Below are 13,254 nucleotides of genomic sequence, written 5' to 3' on the forward strand. Positions count from 1 at the left end.
GGCCATGTGAATGTTCAGTTACACATTACATAACCTACTTTTATTTTCACGACACTTGTTTCACAACGTGTGAATGTCAAAAGGCTTGTATGTTACCCATTTCAAAAGCCAATAGCACTGCAACTGCCAAACTGTCTGGGTTTTGATTATAGGGTTCGCACTGTAAAGGCTTATGTCTATTAACCCCCTTCCAGGAATTTCTCTTGCTGGAGGAGATCGAGAGAAAAAACTCCAGGCTGCCTCTGGAGGAAAGGAAGGAAAACTTTGACATTGAGATGGAGAAATTGACGTGCTACTGGGATAAGGTGAATAATCTGACCTTAAAGGGATATTTCACAGTGGTATAACATTGTTGTACAGGTCACGAGTATGTTTAAAGACTGTATATTACAGTCAGTACAAGTCTTAAACCAACAGTTGTTTTGGTTTCTTGGTTCCAGAGTTTGGATACTCCATCGCTGCACAACATCTCTATCACAGTGAAGTCACACAAACTACTGACTATAATTGGCCCTGTGGGGGCTGGAAAGGTCAGTACATAAGATGAGATAAGATAAGATAAGATAAGATACACCTTTATTGATCCCATAATTGAGAAATTCCAGTGTAAACTAGTTTAGCTTATGATGGCCTACAACCTGCTTTGATAAACAGTTGAGTTTTGATTTCATTTATTGTGTGTCACCTCTGGCCAGCTCACATGTCCATAAAATCTATGTTCCCACCAGTCATCTCTGCTGAGCGCCATCCTGGGAGAGCTGCCACACGACACAGGGGCCTTGACGGTCAAAGGTCAGCTGACATATGCCGCCCAGCAGCCCTGGGTGTTCCCAGGCACTGTTCGCAGTAACATCCTGTTTGGGAGAGAGCTGAACCTGCAGAAGTATGAGAGAGTCGTCAAAGCCTGCGCTCTGAAGAGGGTGAGACGTACCACAGAGCCAGGCACACCCTCTGGTGGCCATACTGGAGGCTTTGTTTGTGCTTTGCCTTGAAAGTAGAGCTCAGGGGGAATTATTAATATGTCTTCTGTTTTTTTAACAGTATATTTTGTCACTATACAGACATATTAACTTTGCTAAGCAGTTTTTGTTCAGCTGTCCTTGATTGTTTTGTTGTTTAAAGTCAGTGATCTAACGTGTCATATTAATGATGCATGTTGCTAACCTCAAGTAAGGGGCTCTCTTATGTTGCTTGCCTCCTGTTCCTCGCTCAATTTCAGGTTGTGGTTGACTACTTGCAGGTGTGCTTTGTAGATTAACATTAGTGTCACCTTTCCAGTGGCTTCCAACTGTGTTTGGCAGACCTCTCGCTCGTTTAGGCTAGCTCAGTTAGCTTTAGCCTGGCTCATAGTTGGAATCTGGCTTGTACAGTCCAGCAACTCAACAGTGAAGAATGGTTGGGAGACTTTGTGAAAACAGTGCAAAAGGCAAATGGCTTAAGGGGCGCCCAGTAGCATGATGGGTAGAGCAGGCATCCCATTGTTCTTGCTGAAGGAGCCGTAAGCTTAATTCCGGCCCATGACCTTTTGCTGCATGTCGTCCCCCATCTCTCCCCCTTTAATGCTTCACCTGTCCTGTCCCATAAAGGCAAGAGCAAAACTACTACTGTAGCTTTGGAAAAGTGCGCGCGTCACTGTGTCTGGGACATTTGCCTGCCGGGTTACAATACTTTTCTCAACACACACACACACAGAAGAGTGTCACTTTTCACAACAAACGCTGCCAGACTACATTAGTTATGGAAAATTACCACCGTGCGAGTTTTCCTTTTGTATTAAGCAGCAAAAAAGTTGAAGCATGTCCTAACATTTGCACGTCCTGGGATGCAAATATTGTGCATGCACACACTGTAGTGTTGATTGTAAAGCAATACATTGTGCAGCCCCAGAAAGCTCACTCCTTTCTAACTCCACACCTTCAGATTTTATTCACTTTCAAACTTGTCGTCTTTAGACCGAACTGAGGCATCACTGGAGGATAATGATCAGACTTTGTACACACACACTCAAAAGGAATTATATTGGCAATATTGTCTTATGTTTTGCATGCTCAAATGTTGTATATGTACTAACCCTGTATTGCAGGACCTGGAGCTGCTCCCAGACGGAGACCTGACACTGATCGGGGACAGAGGAGCCACACTCAGCGGGGGACAGAAGGCTCGTGTCAACCTGGCGAGGTCAGAAACAGTGACAGCTATCATCTCTATGTTACGCAGAATGCACACTACCTAGAAATGAATTTCCATATTTGGCCTCACTGTGTGGTCATCTACGTCTCGTTTTAAAAGACCCACAGCAGGAAGTAGCCACGTGTCAGGCTGCATTTTGCACTTTGCATTGATGCATTCCACCCAAGTGTATGTGTGTGTCTTCAGGGCGGTGTATCAGGATGCAGACGTCTACCTCCTGGATGATCCTTTAAGCGCTGTGGATGCTGAGGTTGGGAAACATCTCTTTGAACAGTGAGTGACTCCTTCTGTCCAAATATTTGATGTGTCCCAGTACAGTGTGCATTGTATACTATCTATACTTTTAATAAATGAATATAAAAAAATAACCGTGCTTTACTATTATGTGAAACTCGAGACTAAAATCAAACTGCAACTTTGGAACATCACTGTCAATTAAACTTGAGAAACCGAAAGAAAAATGTCTGTCTTAAGATTTAGTCCTTATTTTCTTTTACAAGATCTTTTTCAGAATTGTGTTTTATTTCATTTTTTCCCAGCTACGAGTAGCTTGTGTGGTAGAATAGTTTGCATCAACAGCACACTCAAAAATGAGCTGTTTTTAATATGTATACTGTCTGGTTTGAGCATATGCAATACACTTTATTTACACTGTAAGTTTTGACTGTCTCCATGTTCATGTATCAGGTGTATCTGTGGCCTGCTGAAGAACAAGACTCGTATTCTGGTCACCCACCAGCTGCAGCATCTGAATGCAGCCGACCAGATTCTGGTCCTCAAGGAGGTTGGTGTTTCTGGAGAGGAAAATATTGTCATGAATACCACAGGTTTCACTGGATGTGTTTTCTTGTGTTATGTCTCTATGTGGAAACATGCATAAAAGCTACATTTGGTTACCTTTATGAAAGTTTTTGTCATAGATACTGAAACTGTTGCTGTATTCTAAAAGAAGTACATGAGACGGATAGTATGGGAGAAATCATGACCCTTCTTCTCCTCCTATTGCTTCTCTGGGCATCTGCTAGAACCCACAGACCAATGCAGGAAGAAAGTCTTGATTCGTATTTGATCAGCGCTTCCTAGTTTGACAATTTGACCCCGGTTCACAAGCAGTGACTGACATGATTGGCAGCTTCGTTAGAGACTCTTTGGCTCTGATTGGTTGTTTTTGTTCATGGATTTTTGCAGATGCCATTAGAGGCACAAAGAAGAGGAATATGATTTATTGTCTCATGTAATACTGTGTGGATAACAGTTTCAGCAACTATGACTTAAATTACCAACTACAGCTTTAATGTTAAATTCGGTCTGCTCACCATTTGTATTCGTTTCTTCTTCATTTCAACATATTAATCAGTGATTCATGCCCTTGATAGCAGTGTTTTTCCCATTTCTGTCTCCCAGGGTCGCATCATGGCCCAGGGTACCTACAATGAGCTGCAGAGCTCCGGCCTCGACATTGTGTCCCTGCAGAAAATCAGTGAGGGGCAGGAGCGATTGTCTCGATCAGGTGACTCGGACAGACAGTCGTTACTCAGCCAGAGGACAATTCAATCACAAAGTTCACAAAGCAGCCTCCTGCCACCAGAGAGCAGCCGTGTTGACCAGCTCCCGGTAGGCACAGTTTCAAAATAAAGTCTGATCTTCCTGTAAGTGGAGTCAGGATTAATTCACCAGTGTTTAACATACAGATTTGTTTTTAAATACATGTTAAAATACATTTTGCATTTAATTTTATTATTTGTTTAGACAATTGTTATAATACATTTTCTGACTTTGCCTGATAACAAATTTCCTCCACAACTCTGACTGTATACTTCCAAACTGGTCCATTCATACATCACAACTTGAGTTAAGAAAGGTTTGTATGTTCAGTTCTAGTCTGAAGTGTGAAGATATGGATAAGTAACGACTTGTTTTGCAGGTTGAAACAGTTTATACCATGTCAGAGGAGACTCGAGCTGAGGGGAATGTTCGCAGCCAGATTTATTTGAAGTACTTCACTGCAGGCTGTAACCCTCTGGTGTTCATGGTAATAGTGCTGATCAGTGTCACAGCTGAGGTAAGCCATGGACTTATACAGTGAAATAGTATATTTAAAGTATGTTTTTCATGGAATTCTCTTTTGAACATGTACCACAGTTCATTCCATTACATGTACTCATGTTGTAATTGTTATAACTGGGCAGTCTGAATCTTTTCTCATGTCAAAGGCTGCAGCGTCTCTCTGAGTTATCTAACAGATGATTTGATATTTAGCAAATTTACAGATACATTCCAGTAATTTTCCAACATAATTATGATTTTACAGTGACAATAATTTCAACCAAGAAGCTTATTGAACTCTGTTTCCATTTACAGGTTGCGTATATTGTGCAGGACTGGTGGCTGGTGTACTGGTGAGTGTTTTATTTATTGTGTTATGGGAATTAAAGTAAATGCACTGTATCTGCTTACTTTTATATGAATATCATTGATCCAATTAATATTTATTCTTTCAGTGTGTCTATTTGCACCCAGGTGAGAGTAGTCACACTGCAGCTATTGGGCTATTTGCACCCACCCATATGATGCTTTATTATGCATGCGTGCTGTGATTGGTTAGTACTTAGTTAGTACTTGGCAAGTCAGGGTGCTTTACACAAAACATCAAAAGCATCATGACAAAGAGCAAAAGAAACAATAATAAGGACATTTAGATACAATTTAAAGCAGGGGTCAGCAACCTTTTTGATATAAAGTGCCTTTTTTTCTGGCAACCCCTTTCTCCTCAAAATGCTTTGGAAAAACTTGGCAGTGACTTCAGCTTTTGTTGTTTGAGGCATTATTTTCAAGCAGCAGAGGTATGTCATTTACATTCACACTCATCAAGTGTGATACCAAGGCTTCTGTCTGACATGAGAATGTCTGTTATTCATGATTTTATTGTCACTTTGTTTGGTAAGCAATTAAACGAAACCTCTGAGCTTCATAGGAGAACTTTAATATGTTCACCATGTGTGAAAACTTCAACATTTTGCAGTTGCAGTCAGCATTGTGATAGCTTGCTTTGGTAGCATGATTTTTAGCAGTTGCAAAAACTGGTGTTTGCCTGCTTTCTGCACCTGTACAAGGCATCATAACGTTTTCTCTGTCTCAAAATGGTGTTTAACATTTGGCAAACCACATTTTCAAGACTAGAGTGCTACAGTGTGCCAATGGTGGAACATGTGCATAAGGTTTCTGACCCTTGAGCTATAGAACAGAAAATAAAAACAAGCTAAGACATGTATAAAATATCAGAATATAAGTTACAGTGCAGTGTAAGAAATGAAACAATATTTGACTTGATAAAAAGCAGTGGCAGACAGAAGTCCTCAACCTTGATGTAAAAGAGGTTATAAGTTTTTTTTATGCCTTTATTAGATAGACAGACCAAGTGTGAAAGGGGGAGAGAAAGGGGATGACAAGCACCAAAAGAACTTTGGGCTTGAATCGAACCTGCAGCCGCTACAGCAAGGACAACGTCTGCTCCACCTACTGAGCCTCAGGGCACCCCAACCTCTCTCTCTTTACAGATGTCATAATGAACCTGGAGATTTGTTCTTCGCCATCTGCATTCAGTTTTAGGACATTCTCTTGTTTCTGTTCTGACCTGCGTGGCTATTCTTCGTGGAGATCTTGTCTTACCAGAGACAGCCTTAACCTCAGCGGGTGCAACTGCATCCATAGCATTCATGATTTTAAAGCTGAAATGATCCACAAACTCATTGACTGAGATTCATGACGGGCAGGTATGAAGAAGAAACCTTTGCTCCTCGGTGAGTGTGGTGCAGGGGAGGGTGAGTCCTTGATTGGGACAGAGATCTTTGGTGATGTGGAGCAGAGGATCAGGAGAAGAGGGAGAGAAACATCCGCATTCTTGTTTGCGTATAGCAGCCTAAGAGCTTGATGTAGGTTAGCACCCAGCAGGTCTGCAGCTAGTGATGTTTGTGTCCCGTCAGGCTTGAGATGTTCTGTACACCTCTCAAAGATATTGAAGGTGTCAGTAAATTTTATCCCATGGGTGAGGCATGCAGATGCCAGCCATGTATTCAGGCCAAGGAGTCTGCTAAAAGATTTGATTCCTCCCCCTAAAGTTGGAATGGGGTCTGAAATGAATGCGCTAAGTTTCTCCAGTATCAGGCAAAAGTCTCTTTTCAGAATCTCAGAGCCAGTTTTCCTTTACAGAACATCAAAAGACCCAGCATGGATAATAATCCTCGTATTGCTTGGATGTGTGGAGAGTTTGACTTGCAACAGCTTTGTTAGCTTCCTGACAGATGGATCAGCTGTAGTTAGATTTTCAGTCTTTGCCATTCTTACATGTTTGGTTTTAGAGCACCCAACCACAGTGGTATCTGGCTTATCAAGTGTGGGGTTAGCAATGTCTCCTCTGCTTCTCGACCCAGCAGTGGTTTGGGGGTTATTTCTTGGGTATTGGTTAGCCTTGTGCTGGTGTTGTGATTAGCTTTTATGGGTTCGTGTAGCACCATTAGTTTTATCACACATTTTGTTCAGAGTCAGTTCAGAGTTATACTTATCCTCAGTCAGGTGAGATAGTATAAAGAGCGACTCAGTCCATGGAGGGAGTAAGATGTGGCTATTCCACCCTGCGTGCAAATAGCATTGTTAACTACAGACACCTAGGGACTAATAGCATCTGCCTTAACCTTTTACTGTCTGCCTAGTTTGATGTGTTTATCTTGTCAACTGACAGGGCGAGAGCGGACTCTTTTAACAGCACAGTCAGTGCTGTCAGTATTGAAACTAGGACGAATGCTACGCGCTCAGGTCAAGAGTTCGAGCTCAAATTTTACCTTGGTATTTATGCAGGTAAGCCTTCTGTGATGGAAAATTCTGGTATTTGGTATTGCTATGATGTATGATGTGTGTTGCTCATTTAACCCCTACTGTGACAGCAGTGAGAGACACCAAGGTCACGAGCCAGGGAGGCTCAGACACCAAGAGTATGAGCCAGGGAGGACAACAAGTGTCCTTGTTAGTCTGAAGATATGTTGTGTTTTAGGAATGTCAAGGCGCCACATATTTTGACTGTTGATGTGCATGTGTTATGGGAACTATAAAGATAGCAGGGCAAGAAGACTTGCTAGGCACTTGCTCACTGACTGACTGTTCATGCGGTTATATGTGTGAGTGTCTCCATTCATGAATGCTTATTAAAACTCAAGAAAGACAGCCGACGTGTGAAGACTTTTCTTTAAATTGTTTATTGAATAATAATTTTGCCACCACACTTCATTCCCTTTTCACCACACGTGTTATTGTTGACTGTGATGATGATAAATTCCTTCATGCTATAAAACGTTAAAGAACGTTAAGTAGTCTGCTGTTTGTGCTTTTAGGTTTGACAGCAGCTGCTGTGGTCTTTGGCTATACCAGGAGTTTATTGATCTTTCATGGGCTGGTGAGGTCATCTCAGGCTCTGCACAACAGCATGTTCAGTGTTGTCATCCGCACGCCTGTTCGCTTCTTTGACGTCAACCCCATAGGTGAGCCCTCCTCTGAAATTACATCAGTTTAAACTTAAGAAGACTTTTAAAAATTCAAAATCAAACAGGTCTGGTTAGGTTGTTTTGTCATAAAGTCATTGTTGACTCAGTTACATCACTGGCCTCTGTAGTTGGTGCCTAACCTACTAGCATGCATGGGAGTGTAAATGCTCCACGTCGTTTGTTGCAATATGTCAGGGAGCATACAAACTAAAAATAAAGGCAGAGTCAAGTGTGACTTTTTTTCTGACTCAGTTCTTTTCTGCTTTGTAGGAAGAATACTCAACAGGTTTTCAAAAGACATCAGCCAGATGGACTCCATGTTACCCATCACCTTTGTGGACTTCTATCAAGTGAGAGATGATGACGATTTTATAAAAACCCCTGTGGACACTTTTAAATGTGTTTGTTCTCTACTTTGAAACCTTTTGCAGTTGACGAACCTCTGAGATGTTTAAATTTTTAACTTTCTCAGTATTCCTCACAGTGCGGTGCTTGTTGTTTTCCAGTTATTTTTACAGAATATAGGTGTGGTTGCAGTGGCGGCCTCAGTCATCCCTCTCATCCTCATCCCTGTCATTCCTCTGCTTTTTGTCTTCTTGTACTTGAGACGATTCTACCTCCACACATCACGAGACGTCAAACGCCTCGAATCTACAAGTATGTTCATGGATTCTTGCCATAATGATATCAGGTGCACAAAGGGTATATGTATGCCTCTGTGCTGGTGATACTTGTAGCCAGAGGCATTTTGATTTCGGGTTGTCCGTCCTTTTGCTATTCAAAATAATGAAAAGCAGATAATGTCAACCTGTCTTTGTTGCTGCAGCACGGAGTCCAGTCTTCTCCCACCTGTCTTCGTCTCTTCAGGGCCTCGGGACGATCCGAGCCCTCAGCGCAGAGGAGAGGTTAAAGAAAGCCTTTGATGCACATCAGGACCTGCACTCAGGTTCTCCTCTGCTTCATATTGCTATTTTCATGTTAAACATTTTAGTGTTGGATCACTGCAGTGTTTCTGTCGTCAAAGATCTTTGCTAAAATAAATGTTCTGTCTCTCTCGTGCCAGAGGCGTGGTTTTTGTACCTGATGACCTCCCGCTGGTTTGCACTTAACCTCGACAGCATTTGCTCCATGTTTATCACCTTCACCTCATTTGGCTGCATTCTGCTCAGAGATGGTGAGGAACTGTGCACACAGAGGGACGAGACACACATGAGTGTCGTCTTACTACTGTAATCAGTGACTGTTTAGACTTATCAATAGTCAGTGTATTACATACAGTAGATGGCGGTCGGATTGACAGAAGTATGGATGCTACATTCATCACTTTACCCTACCGTCAGACAGCCCTCTGTATTCTGTGTGTTTGTGTTTGTTAGGGCTCAAAGCTGGAGAGGTGGGCCTGGTGCTGACTTATGCTGTGACACTTGTGGGAAACTTCCAGTGGACGGTGAGGCAAAGTGCTGAGGTGGAGAACATGGTAAGAGCCCAGTGACTTCTTTAGCAATTCTGTGTTGTCTTTAGTTTCTTCGTCAGCTGTTGTGACCTGCTGGTTGGCGATCAGGCTCAGTCTTTAAAGAGCCTCTTGTCTCTTCAGATGACATCAGTGGAGAGGGTGGTGGAGTATACGGAGCTGGAGAGTGAAGCACCCTGGAAAACCCAGAAGCGTCCTCCTCCTGACTGGCCCAGCAAAGGCCTGGTGATGTTCGACAAGGTGAACTTCTCCTATGGCAGCGATGGACAGCCAGCGCTCAAAGACATCAGCGCAACCTTCCAACCCAACGAGAAGGTGAGACATCTTGGTTCACCTACCATCACAGTCTGCTTATTCATCACACATGAAGTATGATGATCAGTCAGAGTCTATCCTGTGTGTCAGGTTGGTATTGTGGGAAGAACAGGTGCTGGGAAAAGCTCTCTGGTCTCAGCTCTCTTCCGCCTGGCAGAGCCTCAGGGGAAGATCTACATCGACGGTGTGGTGACGTCTGAGATCGGCCTCCACGACCTGCGCCAGAGGATGTCCATCATTCCTCAGGTACACATCAGCTGACCTCTGCTAATGGTACCATGTGAATGTGATGTTTTCCTGCGTTAGAATAAAAGGAAATCCTGCCTGAACTGAATGAAACCATGAATCTAACCATGTTCCTGTCTGACCTGTCCTCCCTCTGTTCCCCAGGACCCGGTGCTGTTTACTGACACAGTGAGGAAGAACTTGGACCCTTTCAAGCAGCACACTGATGAAGACCTGTGGAAGGCTCTGGAGGAAGTTAGTATTCAATCAGAGTTGATTTTACGGCTTGCGTTGTTGTGTGCCTCAGGCAAACACTCACTCTGTGTTCCCCACAGGTGCAGCTGAAGTCTGTCGTGGAGGAGCTGCCTGGGAAGTTGGAGACAGTTCTGGCCGAGTCAGGCTCCAACTTCAGCGTGGGCCAGAGGCAGCTGGTGTGTCTGGCCAGAGCCATCCTGAGGAAGAACCGCATCCTCGTCATCGATGAGGCCACGGCCAATGTTGACCCCAGGTACTGCTGACAGAAAACTACTGCATACCAGATACACATGCATCTCAGTTCAGAGATTCAATGGGTGTTCAAGCTTTTAGAGCGTACTTCATACTTCGCTCATTTGATTGGTGTCTCTGCAGGACAGATGAACTGATCCAGAAAACCATACGGGAAAAGTTCAGTGAGTGCACCGTGCTGACCATCGCTCATCGTCTGAACACCATCATAGACAGCGACAGGATACTGGTGAGTCGTCAATGCTGCCATTACAGTGGTGGGGACCATTGTCAGTGTATGCCTTCTGTGACCCAGCCTTGAGTACTTACTACACTATGACTTTAGTTACGACATTTTCTTTGGCACACCATACTATGACTTTTTTACTTTTTCATATGATATATACTATGATTTCTTTTCTGACTTTTTTGTGATGCTATAATTCGATCCTTTTTTCTTTTTAGGACATACTTTACTATGACTTTTTTTTTATTTTAGGACATACTATATTATGACGTTTTTTTATGACATACTACATTATGACTTTTTTTTTAATTTTAGGACATACTTATTATGACTTTTTTATATCATGACATACTTTACTATGACTTTTTTTTTATTTTAGGACATACTATATTATGACGTTTTTTTTATTTTAGGACATACTACATTATGACTTTTTCTTTTAATTTTAGGACATACTATATTATGGCGTTTTTTTATTTTAGGACATATTATACTATGACTTTTTCTTTTAATTTTAGGACATACTATATTATGACGTTTTTTTATTTTAGGACATATTATACTATGACTTTTTCTTTTAATTTTAGGACATACTATATTATGACGTTTTTTTATTTTAGGACATACTATACTATGATTTTTTTTATTTTAGGACATACTATATTATGACTTTTTCTTTTAATTTTAGGATATACTATATTATGACGTTTTTTTATTTTAGGACATACTACATTATGACTTTTTCTTTTAATTTTAGGACATACTATATTATGACTTTTTCTTTTAATTTTAGGACATACTATACTATGACTTTTTCTTTTAATTTTAGGACATACTATATTATGACGTTTTTTTATTTTAGGACATACTATATTATGACTTTTTCTTTTAATTTTAGGACATACTATATTATGACGTTTTTTTATTTTAGGACATACTATATTATGACGTTTTTTAATTTTAGGACATACTATATTATGACGTTTTTTTATTTTATTTTAGGACCTACTATACTCTGACTTTTTTAATTTCAGGACATACTATATTATGACATTTTTTAATTTTAGGACATAATATACTATGACTTTTTTAATTTTATTTAAGGACACACTACACTTTGGATTTTTCTTTTAATTATAGGACATACTTTACGATGACTTTTTAATTTCAGGACATGTTATATCTTTTTTTTCCTGTCACACTTTTTAGGACATACTGTGTTATTTTCCAAATGATCCTCTCATCTAATCTGTTGATTGTTGACTTTTGTCCTTCTTTAAGGTGCTGGACAGTGGAACCATCCAGGAGTTTGACCGTCCTTTCAGCCTGCTGCAAAACAAAGAGGGTGCTCTCTACAAGATGGTGCAACAGATGGGCCAGGCTGAGGCAGCAGCCCTGCTGGAGTCAGCCAGACAGGTGAGGTGAAAAATGACCATATTGCAAATATGTGCATGTTTTCAGTTGGACTTGTTTTTAATGAAGGGATGATTTTTTTACACTTTCAAAGGCACAAAAGTCTTGACAGCCTGAGGCCAGTGAAGATTTCCAAAGACTGCTGTATAACAGACTCCAGACTGTAAGTAGTCTCAGAGAACACCTGAGGCTTTCCATCACAACCATATGGATGACTGCATGACCTCTCATTTATTTTGAAAGATGCAATGTCTACCTTGTTGTAAAGAAAGCCTTTTTCTGCTAAAAGATTTTCATTTTCAGTTCTGAACCTATGCAGGACAAGTCGATTTTCTATTGTGTCTTTGAAATTGCTTGTGAAGGAAAACAAATCAAATGTATCAGTGAGTGTGTGATACTGTCCTGGAAAGCCAAAGTCCTCCTGTGAAACTTCAGGTACACTAATGATGGTGCTAATCATTGAAATGTAATACAAACTGTGATCCTTTTTTACATCTTTCTCATAAACATTATTCCATTTTTAAATGTCTGAGTTCTCTTCTGCATGTGTTGCTGAAACAGTTGCTGAGCCCATCAGGGAAAATATCACTTAATAAGGTAAAACCTTTTTCTTTAAACAGTCTGTGTAAATACAGATTACAGAGTCTATTTCAATACAAGTGGCATCACCAACGTGAGATTTGTAGGTGTTTATGCAGCATTTGACATAAAGTGTGAACATGTCAGTCAGAACACATTTAAAATGATAAAAAAAAAACAATAAAACAAAGTATCAAATAATTTGAACAGAAACTAATTCAACACACATTGTAGCAGCTGTGTTCAGATTGCCACCTGACCTCCCTGTCTGTAAACTCTAAAATCAGCAGAGTGAATATTAACAGTTAATAAAAAGATCCAAAGGCAGGAACAAGACATTTATAGATCAGTAAATTCCAGGACATTAATGGATGAAACAGAAATTTTACTGAGATTGTAGAAATGTACGCTGCTGTGTAATTTGTTAGATTTGGAAATGATTAATCCTGTGCAACAATGCTGTCTTTACAAACACAAGGCAACTTTGGATAGAGTTACATTAAGATGTGTACAAAGTGCTGCAAACCTGAAATAAGGCACTTACAGTTTTATAAGGATTATGCGAGCAATTTCTCCAAGGCATCAGTATACTGAGCAGCAATTTAACATATGATAAATATGAAGCATAGAAAATAAATAGTGATCCATTTTAACAGTTTTTACAACAGTGATTTCCAAGCTTTCTGTGCTTGGAGGAAACAACAGCATGATGTGCTTGGATTTGGCTCATCCAGTCAAGGCTACACTGAGGCAGCACCATCTTCAGTCGTCTCCTCAGCAGCTGGAGTGGATGA

General features: G+C 40.8%; 1 protein-coding gene across 1 annotated transcript in view; it reads left to right on the forward strand.

Annotated features, from left to right (window-relative positions):
• The window catches only part of LOC125884666 (ATP-binding cassette sub-family C member 4-like), a 29,031-nt gene extending 16,882 nt beyond the window's left edge, over positions 1-12,149 (forward strand). Inside the window, exons 9-31 of the mRNA XM_049569732.1 lie at positions 195-305; positions 441-530; positions 729-920; positions 2,084-2,178; positions 2,377-2,463; positions 2,878-2,974; positions 3,595-3,804; positions 4,115-4,252; positions 4,552-4,589; positions 6,929-7,044; positions 7,575-7,721; positions 7,995-8,074; positions 8,231-8,381; positions 8,551-8,670; positions 8,788-8,898; positions 9,101-9,201; positions 9,319-9,510; positions 9,601-9,756; positions 9,901-9,990; positions 10,071-10,243; positions 10,366-10,471; positions 11,750-11,884; positions 11,976-12,149. Of these exons, the coding sequence (XP_049425689.1) occupies positions 195-305; positions 441-530; positions 729-920; positions 2,084-2,178; positions 2,377-2,463; positions 2,878-2,974; positions 3,595-3,804; positions 4,115-4,252; positions 4,552-4,589; positions 6,929-7,044; positions 7,575-7,721; positions 7,995-8,074; positions 8,231-8,381; positions 8,551-8,670; positions 8,788-8,898; positions 9,101-9,201; positions 9,319-9,510; positions 9,601-9,756; positions 9,901-9,990; positions 10,071-10,243; positions 10,366-10,471; positions 11,750-11,884; positions 11,976-11,990 (2,751 nt within the window). The 3' untranslated portion in view covers positions 11,991-12,149. The remainder of the gene's footprint in view (positions 1-194; positions 306-440; positions 531-728; positions 921-2,083; positions 2,179-2,376; positions 2,464-2,877; positions 2,975-3,594; positions 3,805-4,114; positions 4,253-4,551; positions 4,590-6,928; positions 7,045-7,574; positions 7,722-7,994; positions 8,075-8,230; positions 8,382-8,550; positions 8,671-8,787; positions 8,899-9,100; positions 9,202-9,318; positions 9,511-9,600; positions 9,757-9,900; positions 9,991-10,070; positions 10,244-10,365; positions 10,472-11,749; positions 11,885-11,975) is intronic.
• The last annotated feature ends 1,105 nt before the right edge of the window (positions 12,150-13,254 follow it).

This window comes from Epinephelus fuscoguttatus, linkage group LG24 (genome assembly GCF_011397635.1).
Source record: "Epinephelus fuscoguttatus linkage group LG24, E.fuscoguttatus.final_Chr_v1".
NCBI lineage: Eukaryota > Metazoa > Chordata > Actinopteri > Perciformes > Serranidae > Epinephelus > Epinephelus fuscoguttatus.